At 37.4% G+C, this 19366-nt stretch overlaps 1 protein-coding gene across 5 annotated transcripts in view; it reads right to left on the bottom strand.

The window, feature by feature from the left end:
* Window positions 1-19366, bottom strand: part of myo16 (myosin XVI) — a 227586-nt gene that overhangs the window by 163944 nt on the left and 44276 nt on the right. For all 5 annotated transcript variants that reach the window (XM_084421067.1, XM_084421065.1, XM_084421066.1 and 2 more), the window contains exon 2: window positions 4119-4379. In XM_084421067.1, coding sequence (XP_084277193.1) covers window positions 4119-4344 — 226 coding nt within the window. In that variant the 5' untranslated portion in view covers window positions 4345-4379. The remainder of the gene's footprint in view (window positions 1-4118; window positions 4380-19366) is intronic.

Genomic DNA, 19366 nt, shown 5'->3' with positions numbered 1-19366 from the left:
TGTGCACAGGCATTATCTTGATTCACTGAATGAACCAGACAGTCTCTGTCAACCGCTCTCATTGTACGCAGAAGCCAAGCAACACTGACGCCTTTAACCAAAACACAGGCACAGAGCCATGAGAAATCAATATTCTGAGTCACTGACTGGTCAAAAGGTGTTTGCACAGGACGCTGATCACGTTTGGATGAGTGATCAGAACAAAAGCTAAAGTCATTGCCAATTTGGTAATTAGTGTTTAGTAGGTGGGCTAACGTTGCCATTCATCTTCAGCCAAAGGTGCCATGTTTCCAACAGGCGTTGCCACAGGAACACCAGCTGGTGTCGTGGACCAGCTGAACCAGGCTGACAGCCAATAAGGCAGATGCACACGGTGACCTGCAAAGGCTGCTGGGATATCTGACACAGATTTACCAAGACAGCTGGGAAAATGGTTGGCAGGGACTGACAGAAGGAACGATATGAAGACGGAAAGCTGCACAGAGGAAGACAAAGGAACAGATGGATGGAGTTTCAGGAGGTAGTAAAACATCACCACATACCGGCACCAGACTTCATAAGCACCAATCAAAACTGACCACCCTTTGCTAACCACTTACAATTAGTCCCTATAAAATTAGGGTGTCCAATCCTGCTCCTGGAGGACCAATGTCCTACAGAGTTTAGCTCTGACCTGCACCTACAAACAAACCTGAAAGTTTCTGATGATCCTGAAGAACTTGATTAGCTGGTTCAGGTGTCTTTAAAGGAGTAGTTCACTTTAAAATGAAAATTAGCCCATGGGCCACCCTGGGCGTATATGGCTTTCTTCTTCAGACGAATACAATCGGAGTTATATTAATAAACACCCTGATGCTTCAGAGCTTTATAAATGGCAGTGAATTGCAACCAACGGATTGAAGCTCAAAAAAGTCAATCTATCCATCCTAAAAGTGCTCTACATGGCTCCGGGGGGGTAATAAAGGCCTTCTGAATCAAAGCGATGAGTTTGTGTAAGAAGATTATTCATATTTAACACGTTACAAAGTAAAATTCTAGCTTCCGGCCAAACGGCCATTCGCAGTCTACTTGCGTCTAAAGCGCAACTTGTGAAGTCGGAAATTGCGATTCTCAATTTATCCTGAATCGTGCAGCTCTACTGACTGGTTGTTCTTATGACACAGGAATTGAGTAATATCTGGATTATAGTTATCAAAAAGATTTTAAATTGTTTTTTTCTCATACTCTGAGCAAGATATCTCCACTTCAGTAACACTTACATACGCCAAACTTTCCAGTTGTATTCCTATCTATATTCTTAAGGTTTTTACAGAGGGGTTTGTTCATATATCATTCAGATTCTGATTTATACAACATTTTATACCTAAAAACGGGGTGATAAAAAGAGATCTCCAAAATCCACTCTGTAAAGACTCTAATATATCAACAAAATGAAAAAAGAATTTTGAATCTGGCTTTATCCAATGTTCAGATTTATCTTCTGGAAATATATGCAAATTAGAGCATATTTAATGAGACACCTAATTTGCATATTTAAACAAATATTCTAAACACTTGTAATACAAAATATATTTGTCTTAATGTCTGTAATCAACTGGGGAAGTTTCATGCTGATATCTATTAGCTAATCTTTTTTTCCCTATTCACCTGGGGTGTCTCCCCTTAAAATCCAACAAACTATGTGATGGAGAACCAAAGAAAATGTGCCTGGAACAAACAGTGTGGAGTAGATATAATAGATCAAACAGTAGGTATTTTTAATAATTAATATGGTTTTGTTGAAATGTTCATGACTGTTCCCCTCTAATCTGTATCATCTGGGAAATGAGTTTGACTTTAAAATGCAGTACCTTCAGCTCTCCTTCATGATAAAGTTTTATGTTGCCTTGAGATGGATGGCACTACATTAAAAACGAGAGGCCTCGCTCACCTTTATCGTGCATAAGCAAAATGAGAACAGCTCTGCCACTCCCTACCGCAAAGTCACAGACAGAAATAGCTGACTTGGGATGAATTCATTTAGCTTCCACCATCACTCATAATGCCGAAGGTGGCCGCTCTGTGATTGTCACCCTGTCTCACACAAGCTCCTTTCCCCCCGCAAGCTCTTGATTAGATTACTTTTGCCTGTCCCGGGAGTGGCGCGCCACACTCTGAATATTAGCTTTTTGACTGGCCCATAATCAGCTTGAGGAATGATCTAATACTCTGCAGCTAATGGCAACTTCTGTGACGGCTCGCCTTTCTGGAAATTAATTTGGCCTTTTTCAACAACTTGTCCGCTGACTAAGCCACTCCTCCCTCCCTCTATGCAATACAAACACACTCAAACTCACTCATACACAGACATCACATTCTTTTTCAATTCTCTACATTCAGTGTCACTATTTAGAGACAGAATTGTTTGGGGTGATTTCCCGGGGTGTTCTTTTCCCCACCCATGTACACTGCCATTCAAAAGTTTGGGAAGAACCTGCAGGAAGAAAAAAAGTATAACAAGTGTGTACATTGATGCATGGGAGTAAATGTACAGGTAAATACGCCATATGTTCAATTCTGTTGTGCTCTGTATGGTTTGGTATCACTTTACAATCAGGTTCCTTTTGTTGACATTAGTTAATTACATTAGTTAACATTAACAGATGAAAAATATTTCTAGAGAAAGTAATAACCTTAGTAACACTTTTGTTTAGGATCCAATTCTCACTATGAACTAGTTGCTTATTAGCATGCATATTACTAATGACTTAATGCCTTATTCTACATGGCCATACTCTACATCCCTTAATCCTAATACCTAAATTTAACAACTACCTTACTAACCATTAATAAGCAGTAATTATGAGTTTGAGGCAAAATCATAGTTAATAGTTAGGTAATAGTGAGAATTTAACATTTACCAATACATTATTAAAATCAAATGTTGTATCTGTTAATATTTAATGGACCTGAGCGAATATTAATTAACAAATGTATACCGTTTGAAAATGAAGAAATTAAGGTGTAAATATTAGTATTATAATTTTACAGTAAAATTTCATTAATACTACTGTAAAATGAAGAGAAATGAAAATCAAGTAATAAAATGAGAGTGTACAAAATATTTCTTAATATGTAATGCATTTAATAATAATTACAAACACATAATAATCATTATTTTATAGCTATATTGAATAGTGTAAATGTGGCCTATTCAAAGTCAAGAGAGTTTACTTGACTTTAGTTGGCTTGAGCTGGTTCTAGTAAAGATTAAACCCAAGTATGAACACACAAATCTTTCAAGTTTTTCCCAAACCGTTTAGCCCTAAAAGGATTTGTACTTAAAGAAAGTCTTCAGAGTAAAAGTACTTTTTTAGCTATTTTTCCCCAACGCAAATGCACTTCTCAACAAAGTCACCCCAATCATTCTAGAATGATTAATTCTTTCTAAATAGAAGCTTTTCAAGTCATCTGGTGAAACCTCCTGCGTTTAAAATATTGCAATGTCAGTTTTTTTTTTTAGTTTTTTTTTCAATAGGGAAAATTCACAAGTCAACACCATTGCTGAGTATTTTCTCCTTAAAACTGCAGTGACCCAAAGACGTGTTTTGAAGCGCGTTTCTGGCGTCATAAACTACCTTGTAACCAATCACGTCAACGTGTGATCATCAACGAGTGGATCTCTGAGCTGGTGTGAGTGAGTGAAGGCTGGGATAATCTGCATATTCATAGAACCGTGTATACTAAATGAGGCAAGGGTGTAGAGTTACATTTAAGCTATTTCAAGGCATGAAGAAATTATTTTCAAGGATTTTTTTTTTAAATGTGTCATTTTGGTGATCAAAGAGTTTTAAGGGATAAAATGATTGACTACAGGGGGACTTTAACTAATGCTAACAAAGATTAATAAATACTGTAACAAATATAATGGTCATTATTAATGCAAAGTTAACTAAGGAGTAATTATTGTAAAGTGCTACTGACTGCTCAAGAACGTCCTGTGTCAACGACCACTTACATAGCATATATAGAGTATTTTTGAGTGACTTATTGGTTTTTATCAGCATTGTAATTTGCTAGTGAGAAATTAATACATTTACAACATGAAACCAAGACTTTTCTTTCTTAAAGTTTCTTACCCTCTTTATCATCGTGTCGTATGATGGCATCCTGGATGACGTCTGAAACGGTAAAGCTGATCCTTTGTTTTTTGCGGTTGGTGGGCCGGGGCTTGGGGAAGCTCTGTTTCTGTAGTGTCCGTTCTCGCTCGTAGTAGACCCGCAGCTGCTCGCAACGCATGCGTCTGACCAGCCTCTGACGCTGGCCCAACGGCAGAGACTCCAGCAGACACTGGTCTATCTCCATGTTCTGCCTGAACACGTTACATAGCTGAAAACAACCTGGACAGAGAGACAGAAGAGAGAAAGTGGGCTTGTAAGTGGTAGTTGCTTAGGCTGTCAATGGAAGGACAGAAAGCTCTCAGATGTCACAAAAATGATCTTCATTTGTGTTCCGAAGATGAACGAATATATTACGGTTTTGGAACGAAATAAGGTTGAGAATTTTTATTTTAGGGTGAACTAACCCTATAAATAAATGCTGCTCTTTTGAACTTTCTATTCAAAGAATCCTGAAAAAAACACACCATGGTTTCCACAAAAATAGTAAGGAGCACGATTTTTTTTTTTTTTTTTTTTTTTTTACACATTTGTGCAAAAAAAAACAAACAAAAAAACATTTATTTTTATCAATATCAGCATAATAGAATCATTTCTGAAGGATCGTGTGACTGAATGCTGAAAATTCAGCTTTGCCATCACAGGAATGAATTACATTATAAAATATATTCAAATAGAAAACAGTTGTTTTAAATTGTAATATTTCACAATTATTGTATTTGATTATATAAAGTCTAAGAAATGTTACTTTAAAGCTACACTGTGTAGGATTTTCTCTCATCTAGCGGTGAAATTGTTTATGACTAAACTGAATATTACTTTCTAGCCCCTCCCATTCCGAGGGCGTTTTAACTCCTACGGTGGCCGTATTATTTCAACTCTGCCGGCAGTCGCTAGTAATCTCCCCCTCGCATTCGTCACGGTGCCACTGAATGTAAAAAGCGAAAGGCGAAGCTTGAATTTCCAGGTATGTCCCTCTTTGGCTAATGTATTTTCAAGATGGAGGCGCAACATGGCTGCCACCATTCGAGCGACTCGCTCGTATGTATTATAAATGGCAGATTCTACGCTTACGAGAATACTTGATTAGTTGGTAGAAGTAATTACACATTAATGAGCACATATTTTGAAAGAACAAAGTGTTTTTTGCTAAGAATCAACTTAAATCAGTTTAAAAGTATACATTTAAATCAACTTGACAAAAATGCTCGATGTTTTTGTTATTTCCTTGCATTAAATTATTTGTACACTTCTGCTTAAAAAATTGTGCATCGTAGCACCTTTGGCATACCATTTTTAATCATACTAAGTTCAGGATTCTCTAATTCTGGTCTTGCATTCTATATAGAACAGATAGTATGTAAATTAGCATGCAGTCTTTATCTCCTATGCTTAGACACTAAAGCCAGGACAAAACTGATGCCAGACAGATAGGTCTGTGTACTCCTCAAAGCTCAGTCCATTTAAACATTATCTGGCACACACTGCTGAGTAGCGTGTCTGTTTAACCTTGAATCTCTCCACGCATGGCAGCAGAGAGACTGAATTATCATGACTCGGCATTTCTCCTGCAGTAGAACGACGGGACAAAGCTACAAACCCAATGCCCTCCCTGTACACATTAATGTAAAGAACTGCCGAACGCTCTGGGACTGCCGGGGGCTGTAAATAAAGGAGAAAATGGCACCCACTGTGAGAGACATATACAATACTGTAGGTTATGGTAGGGCTGGGAATTTATTAAACAATTTATCCAAGAGAATGCAATTAAATTATTGAGTAAATTATGGAAAAGTGGAATAACAAACACTGCGGGACTAATAAACCTTACCCCTTATTAACACAGACCTGTATGCCCAGCAAACGCACTGATTCACAAACACAACCACTAAAACCGAACCATCAGTAAACCCTCAGTATACAGAAAGTCAAGGCTTGCGAGCCTTCGTGCTTAATTCCGATTTGCTACTCAGATCAGATTTTTTTTTTTGTATAGCTGTTTACATTATTGTTGTAAATGTGGCCAATGTCAGATTCCAGAGTGAACACATCATGCTCCAGGACATTCCCATTTCACTGATAGCCACACGTGGATGTATCACCATTTACATTTAAAAGGACATTTTTATACTGATAAATAATTGAAGTGTTGAAACTTCAGATTGGCTGCCCTTCTCCTCAAGGATCATCTGCTGCTCATTCTCTCACACATCTCATCCTCAGCCTGAAGCTGAGCCGGATGCACACATCATGCATTATGAAGTCATTCACCACCCATCTAACCCAGAGAGAGATGAATAAGAAATATCCACAGATGAGCTCACGTTATAAGAGAGGCGTGTGAGTGAGTCCAAATGAGAGCTAAAAAGAAATGTAGATGAATTACAAAGAAGTGCCCACATCAACAAGGTCAAGTAATCTCCATCAAAGCAATCAAGAGAACATCAATCCCCCTGATAGGCTAAAAGAGAAGTCGTCCCCTTCCTCAAGGCTGTGTTTTTGGAACCAAAGCGAGAAGGACGACTTCTCTTTTAGCCTATCAGACACGCTGTTGTGCAAATCTGTAATTACTCAGATAATTCAGGTCACCAGAAGCCCTTCAGCCAGGGAAATAAAAGTTTGAAAGTCTGCCTTTGTAGACAAATTAAAGAGGGAGCACTTTCTGCTCTCTATCTTCCATTAACACACACACACTCTCAGTCTCTTAGTGTTCTAACACGCATGTTAAACTGAGCCAAAAACCTCATTGACAATACTGCCCCTTTCTCAGAGTCACAAGGACAATCAATCATATTATTCTATAAATGAAACGGCATCTGATGAAGACTGAATGATCTGTTCTATTCTGTTCTATTCAGTCATCAGAACCAATCATGACAGAAACGATATGTTCTGTTCTATTCTATGAACAGCATATGAGGACAGAAGAATATATTCTTATTAGTCTTCAGTGTCACGTGATCCTTTGTATGTGCTGTTTTGCGGCTCAAGAAACATTTCAAATTATCATAAATTTTGAAAACAGTTGTGCTGCTTAATGTTTTTTGTGGAAACCATGATACATTTTTCTGGATTATTTGATAAATAGAAACTTTGGTCCCCATCTAGCAACTAACTACTTTGTAACTTTACATTGTACTTCTTGTGTTGAAGTTTGCTGCTAATGAGGTGGGATACATCTAAGTTTAGGGACAGGTTTGGTGATATGGGAAGGTTTGGGTTAAGGAATTGAAGGGTCAACAGTGTAATTATAGCTGTAAAATAAACATTTTGTAAGATTGGGAAACACTGCCATAGAATCCAGAACTCTTTCCTATCCTATATATTCTAAAGACAGATTGGACATGGAAGGTGATGCTAACAAAAGGAAATTATAATTCTGTTAGACAAAATGTCCATTCCACAACCTGTTCACGAATATGATCCATCTACACCACAGATCTCCTCTAACCCTCACAGTCCTAGTCTCTAAGGACATAAGAGGTCAGACACATAACATTTAAAAAGGCAATTTGAAGTAACAGACTATGGGGACCTTTTATAACTGTGAGTGAAAGTAGTGATTCAGTAATTTAATTTGACTTCCAAACCATAAAATTGGAACACCGCTGCTGAGCTTTATTGGATCTCCAGGTCAATTGGTGAAGAAAATGCATTAACATTATTTAAACTTCAAAGACAATGACTGTAATCTTTTACAGAAACCCAAAAGCACAAAACGACAGACAACTACAGCAAAACTTTTTCTATTAAACTGCCTTTATGCTTTTTTGAATATTACCTTTAATGCAGTGTTTAATAGGCATTTCTGAATGTAAAAGGTCTGCAAAGTTTTAAAGGTCAATTAAAGTTATTGTCTCCTAAAAGAAAGAATCAATTCTGAACTGCCAAAACGAGTCGTCGGCAATTGCAGTCTCACTTCCTGTTATATACCCAAGTAACAATCTAGCAAATTTGCATAATGCTATATGGTCTGCCAACGAACAACATCTACTTTGACCCGCCCTCAAACACTGTGGTTGTACCTGAGACCTGGAAGAGTTTGATTCGTGTTGTAGACACGATCCACTTTGCATGCAGTTAAAAAGGATGAGGACTCGTGCTAGAATTGAAATAGAAAAAAAAAGAAAAAAAAGCCACCATAATACTGTTCGTATGTACACAAGTGCTGAGGAGGCCATTGTAATGGGCGTCAAGGCCCGTTCACACCAAGAACAATAAATATAAAGATAACTAAAACGATAACTATATTTGCGTCCACACCAACAATGATATAGGTCTGTTTATTCTAAGCTGTTTTTGCTGTTATTGTTGCATTTACAAGGCTTTAACCAGCAAATGTCCTCAGCATGCTATGTTTCGAGTCAATCTAGCTAGTGTAATCGACAGTGAATTTAGCTGACGTAGTCAATATAATGGAATAAAAACAACACCTAGTCTTTTTCACAGCAACTTCAAAGGAAGTAAGACAATGTTGTCAAAACTAGCGCTGGATACCTGAGGTAATTTTATGGCCTTTGCTAGCCTGGCATAATGATCTCATCTCCGTTAAAGGGTAACTCTCGCCAAATTGCAACCTAGGCAATTTTTGTTCATCTACCCGAGTCAAACACTCGTGTAAAAGCATAATTAAAAAGGACAGTGTTTCCGGTGGCTGGAATTTTGTCAATCAAAAGTAGTCTATCTCCGAATGCAACGTAACATGAGGAGAGTAAAGATGGAAAGCTCAGTTCATTATGTTGCATTCGGAGATCGACTACTTTTGACTGACAAAATTCCAGCCACCGGAAACACTAACTGATAAAGTGAGTTGTGCAAAATCTTTCTTTTTAGTAAACTTTGTGTACACAAACAATGTTCGAGTTCGTGTAGAGCCCCTTACTTCAACCACAGTTTCATGTTGTGTCGAGCCTCCTTAGTGTTTAAAAAAAATAATAATAATTATTCGCGCTTTAATAACAGTCTGGTTAATTTTGAGTCTTGAACTATAAACTCTCAAGGGTTGGCTTTCTAAATATATGTGTGTTATGTGTCTATTCAGAATGACTTATGAGCAGCAACCTTTTTATTTTGGGTATGTCATGTATGCAGCACTTTCCAAAATTGGAGGTGACTGGTAAGGGGTTAATATTTGTTTTAATATTTTGATGCCATCACTGTAGTGCCCCTTGCACTCCCATTCAAAAGGCATTTTGACCGAAAACGAAAATACGGTCAATCTTAAAAGTGGCGTTTCCATTCTAATTATGCTTTTACGCGAATGTTTGACTCGGGTAGATGAACAAAAATAGCCTAGGTTGCAATTTGGCGAGAGTTACCCTTTAATACTTCTCACTATTTATTTCCAGGGTATGACCGATTGTTTTCCATAGATCCATTTTCTTTAAAGTATCCTTGAAAAGGAGGATTGGATTTTTCTGGACCTCTGCGATGAACTTCTCCGCAATGTCATCTGCCATTTTAAATGCACAAGCTCTTAAATTCGAACGGATTCTGATTGGCTGTCCGCGTTTTATCGTTCAACAGCTGAAAAGTTCTGAAGTTCTGAATGTGATTCCTACGATATCATTCCTCTATATCGTTATCGTTACAGTTGCAGCTGTGGGGTGGACTCTGCAATTCTTTTATATTTATAACGATTTTTAGAACTATATCTTAATCGTTATCTTTAGTTATCATTCTTGGTTTGAACGGGCCTTTAGACCAATCACAACAGACGTGCCCATATGACCAATCAGAGCAGAGTAGGTTTACTCAAGGAATTTAAAGAGAGACTGAATCTTTAAACAAACCGTTTCAGAATCTCTGAGAAATGAGGTTATGTGCAATGTATTTTTATGAGAAACTTAGTGCTTTTGACTTTTAATGCATGTATTTCTATTGTAGGAGACCTCCAAAACAAAATGATGAACCTTTAAGAGCATAATAGAGGCACTTTTTAAGTCAAATACCTAGAATATCTAAAATACCTAGAATATCTAAATCGACTGCTGGCGGTAGATCCTTTTCCTATTTAGCACCAAAACTTTGGAACAGCCTTCCTACCATTGTCCGGGAAGCAGACACACTCTGTCAGTTCAAATCTAGATTAAAGACACATCTCTTTGACATAGCGTTCACATAATACATTATAGACTTCTATAATTCAATATTAGGCTGCATAGATTAGGTCAGCTGGAACCGGGAACACTTCCCATAAATCCTGATGTACTTGTTACATCATGAGAAGAATGGCATCTACGCTAATTTTAGTGTCTTTGTTTATCCCAAGGTTTTCCCGCAGCCTGCCGGATCCAGGCCGTTTCCAGATCTGATGAAGGACCTTCGCCTGGACCCGATGTCAATGCAGTGCTGAAGGGCCAACTAGTCTCTCCCTATGGAGGATCCCTTTCCCACTCTACAGATAACGCGTCGTCGGGAAAACTCAATTTGCGTATCTACCCCGAATTGATAAAATAAAATAAAATTCTGAATCAAAACTATAAGGAAACACCAGTAATTTGTTTAGGCTTGGTTTGCAGGGAATTCCAAACCTGCACACATATATTCAAACGCACATAACTATAGAACTCGTTCTTAATGTGCATCTGAACGCCATCAGCGTTTCTCACATGTTCGCGTTTAAAGTCTGTGTAGAGAGAATGGTGTCGTCTTGGCGGCCCTAATTTAAAAACAAATGATCGTTGCGACGGAAGCGAATCAATCAAAACTAACTTTAGCTGGAAAATAACTTTATTAAAGAACCGCTATAAAGCCAAAACAATCTTACGTTATATTATACATTTATCTCTGTGAAGCTGCTTTGAGACAATCTACATTGTTAAAAGCGCTATATAAATGAAGATGACTTGACTTGACTTGACTCAAATAGTACAGGTTTACAATCAGATGCCAGAAGACCTTGAGATAAAAAAACAACCATTTGAAACTAGGCAGTACTGGCTAGCTGAGCTGGTTATTAAGTACTGGATACAGCAAAAGTAAAAACGCATTTAATCAGTATATCTGTCCTTTTTTTTTGTACAAATCATAAATGTTTAGAAAAAAAAAAAGATAAAGAAATTGTTGTTTTTTGTGAAGAACATTGTGTCTTTCTCTGAGTTGAGAGGAGCTGTACTCTGAGCAGTGATGATAATCAGACACCAGCGGAGGAGAGAGAGCATGACGAATGCTTTCAATCTGCTCTGGGAGAGATAACTATCTGCTTACAGCATTACACCTGTTACAAACGGACACTGAAGAACACGTATGCCATACTTCATTGAGGCAATTTGCATATTGTCTGGTTTACTCTGTGTTACACTGTGGGGCACATGCGAGGGGAGGGGTGAGATGTTAAACAAAGTGGCATATGGAATGCGTGAACTTGAGAAGAGCAGTTTTAAGTCTAAATACAGCCTCAGGACAAAGACAAAAACAGAGAATGTGAGAGAAAGACATGAACTGTTGATCCCAAACCACAACTGACTTAAGGGCAAACTAGACTAAACAAGTCTAGAATAATATATTACTGTTTAATTGTTAAATGTATCCTATTGTACCCATATTTTATATAAATATATAATAATGTCACAAAACCGAACACCTATATCTATCTATCTATCTATCTATCTATCTAAAAAAAAAAAATATATATATATATATATATATATATATATATATATATATATATATATATATATATATATATATATATATATATACAGTGCAATGCATAAGTGAATACACCCATGCTAAAGTTGACTAAAAAGAGGAATAAAAAATCATATTTTGGAAATTGAACTTAATGCCTTAATTAAAAAAAATTAGGAAAAATCCAACCTTTAAGGACACCAATTTTCTTTGTGAATCAATAATGTATCGTAAATAAATAAATGTTCTTCCTTAAAATACATGGTGCATAAGTGAGTACACCCCTATGTTAAATTCCCATAGAGGCAGGCAGATTTTTTTTTTAAAGTTTTTTTATTTTTTTATTTTTAGGATACTATGCATCCTGATAAAGTTCCCTTGGCCTTTGGAATTAAAATAGCCCCACATCATCACATAGCCTTCACCATACCTAGAGATTGGCATGGGGTACTTTCCATAAGATCATCTCTCAATGCAAATCAAACTAGCTTTTAGGCTAACTGAAATAAAACCATGCCAATCTCTAGGTATGGTGAAGGCTATGTGATGATGTGGGGCTATTTTAATTCCAAAGGCCAAGGGAACTTTATCAGGATGCATAGTATCCTAAAAAATAAATAAAAAAAATACTTAAAAATAAAAATCTGCCTGCCTCTATGGGAATTTAACATAGGGGTGTACTCACTTATGCACCATGTATTTTAAGGAAGAACATTTATTTATTTACGATACATTATTCATTCACAAAGAAAATTGGTGTCCTTAAAGGTTGGATTTTTCCTAATTTTTTAAATTAAGGCATTAAGTTCAATTTCCAAAATATGATTTTTTATTCCTCTTTTTAGTCAACTTTAGCATGGGTGTATTCACTTATGTATTGCACTGTGTATATATATATATATGTATATATTTTTTTTCCTCAGGATTCTTTGACAAATAGAAAGATCAAAAGAACAGCATTTTTGAAATAGAAAGCTTTTGTAACATTTAACATACTGTCACTTTTTATTAGTTTAAAGCACCCAAGATGAATTTCTACATTAAACATCATGGCATCAGTTCCTGATGACTTTGCCAGAAGAACAAATATTTTATATTCTACTTCCTTCCCCATTTCAGCATCTCTCGCCAAGATCTGCAACAGAATGGGATGCAAAAATAGAATTATTCATCCTTCCAGTCTTGTTTCTTTCTTCATTCTGAACTTCATAGAGGAAAGCAGCAGCCAGGCTCCCTCTTCTCTGCTGACTCAGTCTCTACTCTGATAAGACTGTGAAGATTAAAGACATTTTAAAAGAAGCTCCGGCACTGCAGTTAAATAAGCCTTTGCTTGTAAAAGGATCCAATTACCCTAAAATCAGTTCCATAGCTTCACTTCTTTTGTCTCTCCCCAGGAACGCTACTGTAGAAGAGCTAAAAAGAACTACGACACAAACCCCGGAGGAGCCAGATAACATCTTCACACTCCTGGTCTCTCACCCAACATGTGAAAACCATCATTAAATGTGCATTTAAACCCAACACCACAAGGGAGGCTACAGTTCTGTAATTCTCAATATAAAGCATCAAGAGGATTGAGAAAACCATTTTTGCCACCTTCATCTTCTAACCTACACATAAATACACACCTTAACACATTCAAAACTGATAGCTTCACAAATAAGTGCTATCATTCCTGCACTTTCTAAGCCTTCAGATTTGAATGCAGTACCATGAACATTTGCCCTTCAAAAGCACGGCAATGTCAGACAGACTTAGAGCAGTAGGGATTCCCACAGCACCATTCAACATGGATGTGAAAGACATTCTCCTCGTTTAAAGCCTTGAACGCAATCCACAAGACTCAACCATAAGCTGAAGTCAGTGAAACATTCCCAGAACCTCCCTCCCAACACACACGCAGAGGAAGCATGAACGCAATTCCATTAACAAAGGGAATTAGCTGTGAGCTTTCATCTCGCCATCAGCCTGCTATCAGTGAGCCACAGATATGTGGGACAGTAGCACATACAGTATAATCACAGGACTGTATGGCACAGGCTTGGAACTCTATATTTCGGAGAGACTCCCATTTCTTAGTCACGGAATCAAACGAGCATGATCCAAACTCAGCCAAGAGTGAAGATCATGTGGATTAAAGGCACGCAGAGGAATACTGACCCACTACATTCTGCCTGGCAATGGTAATGGCTTGCAGTTCCATTTAGAGAAATTATAAAGGGAGATTAGAAGCCAGCGGTTCTCTTGCAAAGTAGAAGAGCAAGAATTGAGAAATAAATTGCAACGTCTGGATTGAACACATCTGGCAACAAAGAAGCAAGAATTTTAATGTAGGTCAAGACATAGAAGGCATTAGGAATCAATTGCGGGTGGCTGTGATAGAAGCACACTGACACGTTTACAGAGTACACTGAAAAGGGTGTCTGGTTTTACAAGGCTAAAGGCAGAGTTAAAGAAACAATTCACCCAAACATGATTTTGTTTTAAACATCTATTATATTTGCATGTTTAGTTGTCGCATGTAGTTAAAACTAGCTGGCTAACATAAATTAGGTTGTTGAAACTGCAAAAATTAATTGAGATTGTTTTGGTAGCATCAGCAAAAATAAGACTTATACAAACCAATCAATGTTTTGCCATGTGCGCCATCATTTTCCAACTGATGTGTTTATGGATGCATTGTTATCTGAGAGATGTCTGTAAAAAATGTACAGGTAAAAAAATAAATAAATAAATATAAAGTGAAGTAATTAATATTATAATTAGTAATTAAAATAAATTAATTTAAATGTATATGTTTTAAACCAATTTCAATATGATAAAATGTAAGCTAAACTTAAAAACAAAATAATACATGTTAAATTTACATGTTTTTGTATTGGGTCAGTAAAAATGTTGGCAAGAAATCTGAACTAATGAACCAACTTGAGTCTAAAATAGAGATGCACTGATTGATCGGCTGGTGACCGGAATTGGCCGATTTTCACGTGATCGGCCGTGACCGGCGACCGGCCGGTCAGACTGACAAATGCTGATTTTTTGCCGGTCAGATGCACTCGGGTGCTGCATGATTAACATCGCGCAACATCAGCATCACACGTGCACACGGAACACACATGTAGGAAACCTCGTGAATTACGTCCCTTCAGTGCCCAAAATGCACAGAATTTGCGTGTTTTAAAGGGTTAGTTCACCCAAAAATGACAATTCTGTCAGTAATTACTCACCCTCATGTTGTTCCAACCCCGTAAGACCTTCGTTCATCTTCGGAACACAAATTAAGATACTTTTGATTAAATCTGAGTGCTGTCTCACTCCAGTGACTCCAGTGGCTCAATCTTAAGTTTATAAAGCGATGAGAATACTTTTTGTGCGCAAAAACAAACAAAAATAACAACTTTATTCCACTTTTCATTTCCTTCTCTCTGGGCCTCGAGTCTTTTCACGTAGTGTTTAAGCGTAGCGCGTCTGTGTTGCACGTCACCACGTAGGCTCACTATTGGCCGACGCTGGTCATGTGTGTCATACGTGGTGACGTGCACAGACGCGCTACTCCTAAACACTACGTGAAAAGACTCGAGGCCCAGAGAGAAGGAAATGAAAAGTGGAATAAAGTCGTTATTTTTGTTTGTTTTTGCGCACAAAAAGTATTCTTGTCGCTTTGTAAACTTAAGATTGAGCCACTGGAGTCACTTGGACTATATTAACGATGTCTTTAATACATTTTCTGGGCCAGCAAGTTATAATGTCTTGGAAGCCTATGGAGGAGTGAGACAGCACTCAGATTTAATCAAAAATATCTTAATTTGTGTCCTGAAGATGAACGAAGGTCTTACGGGGTTGGAACAATATGAGGGTGAGTAATTACTGACAGAATTTTCATTTTTGGGTGAACTAACCCTTTAACAAGAACTGGAGTAGGCCATGTCAGAAAAGAAAATGAAGACTAATATTTATAGAAAATGTACCCATTTAAACTTGTTTTATTATTATTCAGTTTGTACAAGTGATTGCAATAGGCCTGTGTCTGTGTCTGTGTCTGTGTCTGGAGAAATATCTTTCTACTGCAAGGCTATATTTATTTTTTATTTATATATTATTTTATTGCCATTCCCTGTTTTCATACAGACGTTTAGTTTGCTAAATACATATATAAAAAAATTATTGGATATTGAATGTGAAAAGGAAATGGTTCTTCCATAACACTGCACTTTAGATGTGTGTGAATTACCCACACCTGGAGTAACTTATATAGTTCTATTTTATAGCGTTTATCTGTTCAAAAAAATATGTACTATGCAAATTGTAAAATGTTCTATTACAGAAAAGATATAAAATAAATATTTGTGTGTGCTGTAAAGTGGTTAGAAAAAATGAAATCGGAATTGGCTAAAATCGGTATCGGCAGGTCAAACTTAATGAAAAAAAAATAAATAAAAAAAATAAATAATAATAATTAAAAAAAAATAATAATAATAATAAAAAAAAAAAAAAATCGGAATCAGCCCAGAAAATTGTAATCGGTGCATCTCTAGTCTAAAATCCTAAGATATCATCTGGCTTCATAAGATTTGGAACATTACATACACAAGTCGTGATGTCATGATCGATGTCATCTGTTGATGAATTATTGCAATAAAATTATATTAAATAGTATAACATAGTTACAAAAGTGGTGCAAACCAAGGCAACATTACTGTATGACTGTGTACCTGCAAAATTACTTCAATACATTCCCAGTGGTGAGGAACATAAAGCAGCTTTGGACATTAGTAGAACAGCAGCATAAGCCAAAAAGCACAAATAGGATGCTGCTGTATTGCCGGTCCCAGCATGAGACTAATGAACCAGGAATGAACTCCTACATCTCTCAATCCAGTCTCGATTTCATCTTTTTCTTTAGCTGTCCTCCATTGCGGTTTCTCTTTTAAACTCCCTCTCTGCCTAACAAAGCCATCAGCCGTCTTTCTTTTCCTTTTTACAGCCACCTTACAATTACATTCACCCCTGTTTTTTTATTCAACCATTCAATTACCAACATTTCCAGCTCTGTTTCTTCTTGACCTCATTCACTGCTGTCTGCTTCTTACTGGCTTCTTTATGGCCTACGCTGACACAGTCCATAACTGTTTTATAGAGGACTGCATTAAGTCAAACACAGCCATCACCCACACACACCCACACACAGCCCTCTGCTGAAAGATATTTTGTATCTATAATGAAGCAGACATGACTAAGCGCTCACACAAAAACTCGGCAGTAAAAAGTTGCTCTTGTTCTTTTGTCTACTTAATCACATAAGAAAATTAAAAATACAAATGGAATGGAATATTCTATTTGGGTGGGAGATTAAATGTAAACAGAGATATTGGATAAGAGAAGCATCTTAAGTGAGGGTACAGATGTGGTACAAATATACGTCCCCCTTATGCTGGCAAAACATTTCTGATGCGTCAAGGCATTAGAGCTTGGACAATAAATCGATGTATCACAATTCGTGGATCGATTCTGAGATTTTCAGAATGCATCGCGAATTTCTCTTAAAGGACAATTCCGGTATTTAACACTTTGAGTCTATTTTTGTAGTTTGTTTTGGATGAACAAGAGTGGTGGACAAAGAAATTTTGACAATGATTCCTGTCTCGACTTTTTGACTATTTTAGAATTGCCCATGACCGCTTTAGAATGGGAGTCTATGGCCATGCACAAACATGTCCTTAAAACAACCCTTAACGTTCGTTTTCAAAACTGTACAACTCACCGAGTGGTTAGTGGTGTTCGTTGATGATTAAAAACAAATATATCGGCACAATGTATGATTTCAATCCGTTTATTTTTCTATAGTGGAACTATTTTTTCAGATACCTCACAACCGCGTATAAGCTTCCGCTCTTCCGCAACTTCCGTTGCTCTGCTCACGCTAGCCTTCTGAGAGACAGAGAACCGAGCGAAAAGACCTAAAAGACTACAACCAAATGTAAACAGCCCCCTTTCCGTTTCCAGTAGCGCAGTAATATCAACGAGCAATGAGTCCTCCAACGGAAATCAATGGGATTTTACAAAATGCCAAATAAAACACGACAGAAACTGTATTTCGCTACGCTACTTGTTTTGGAACATCAACGAACACCACTGACCACTCGGTGAGTTGCACAGTTTTGAAAACGAACGTTAAGGGTTGTTTCAAGGGCATGTTTGTGCATGGCCATAGACTCCCATTCTAAAGCGGTCATGGGCAATTCTAAAATAGTCAAAAAGTCGAGACAGGAATCATTGTCAAAATTTCTTTGTCCACCACTCTTGTTCATCCAAAACAAACTACAAAAATAGACTCAAAGTGTTAAATACCGGAATTGTCCTTAAATCAATTCTGAGCTTAGTTTTTAACAGCAGATGGCGCTCTAGGCTAGTTTTTAACCGCATGCTCAAATGCTCACGAAGAAGAGCGCTCGTACGTTTGGCTGAGTCTGAGAATGTACTCGCACCTCAGAATGCTTTTATGACGCGAGATTAATGTAAACAGCCCACTGCAAATACCCTTCTAATTCACTTCAACCATCGATTTATTGTCACAGCTAGTGGTTGACCGATACTGGTTTTTTGATGGCCGATGCCGATATCTTAGAGAGCAGGGTGGCCGATGGCCGATATAAAGACGATATTTTTATATATATTTATTTTAATCAATACTTAATAAATTAGAAAACAAATCTTTAAAATAAACATGCTTTTATACTTTAGATGGCAACTTCTTGAATCTGCAATCCTATTACAGTATTTTTCACAAAGTAATTGTTTAGAAATATATGAATATGTGCAGGGCTTGACATTAACACCCGCCAACCCGCCAAATGCGGGTGGATTTTGCTCGTGGCGGGTAACGCAGTCACTCCAACTAGCCACTTTGGCGGGTTGAATAATTGTAGTCTTTTCAAAAGGCATCTGAAATAAGTGTGACACTACGACACTACAAATCCCATAGGGCTGTCAACGAATATTCTAAATTCGAATATATATTCGAATAGTTTTAAAAACAGAATTTCGAAGGTGAAAATTAATATTCGAATGTGGAAAAACGCCCGCGGTAGCAGAGGCGCGGCTGTCTGCTTTGCGAGTGGGCGCGCTGCCTGAGGGATCATTTTATTTAACGTTAAACAGAAACATTTCTGAAGTGTAGGCTACTGTACTGACTGAATAGATATTGCATGAATAAGGTAGATACAGCAGTTTCATGCGCTGCAGGCTTCCACTGGTTTGATTATTTACCGTTTCATGTCAAGGAAAAGTTTACCACAGCACAGCTCGCTCGGAGCGTTCAATGTCGGTTCTATGTACTGTAAAACTTCAATTAATGTTAATAATATTTGTTTCAATCACTGAATGAAGCCTGCTATATAAGAGTCGCGACCTTAAATTGCTTGCACAAAACTCTTGATCAGCACTCAACATTTGCTTATTGTTGTTTATTTAAACTGCACAGAGCGCGTGACGCCTCAAGCCGCTTGTCCACCAGCGTCCGATCAATTTCTGTTCCGACGCGAAGCCTGTGACGTTTTCGCTGCTTGGTTAAATATGAA

Source organism: Rutilus rutilus, assembly GCF_951802725.1.
Source record: "Rutilus rutilus genome assembly, chromosome: 10".
Lineage (NCBI taxonomy): Eukaryota > Metazoa > Chordata > Actinopteri > Cypriniformes > Leuciscidae > Rutilus > Rutilus rutilus.
The sequence above is the reverse complement of the archived record's forward strand: the minus strand, read 5'-3'. Positions and strand labels throughout refer to the sequence as shown.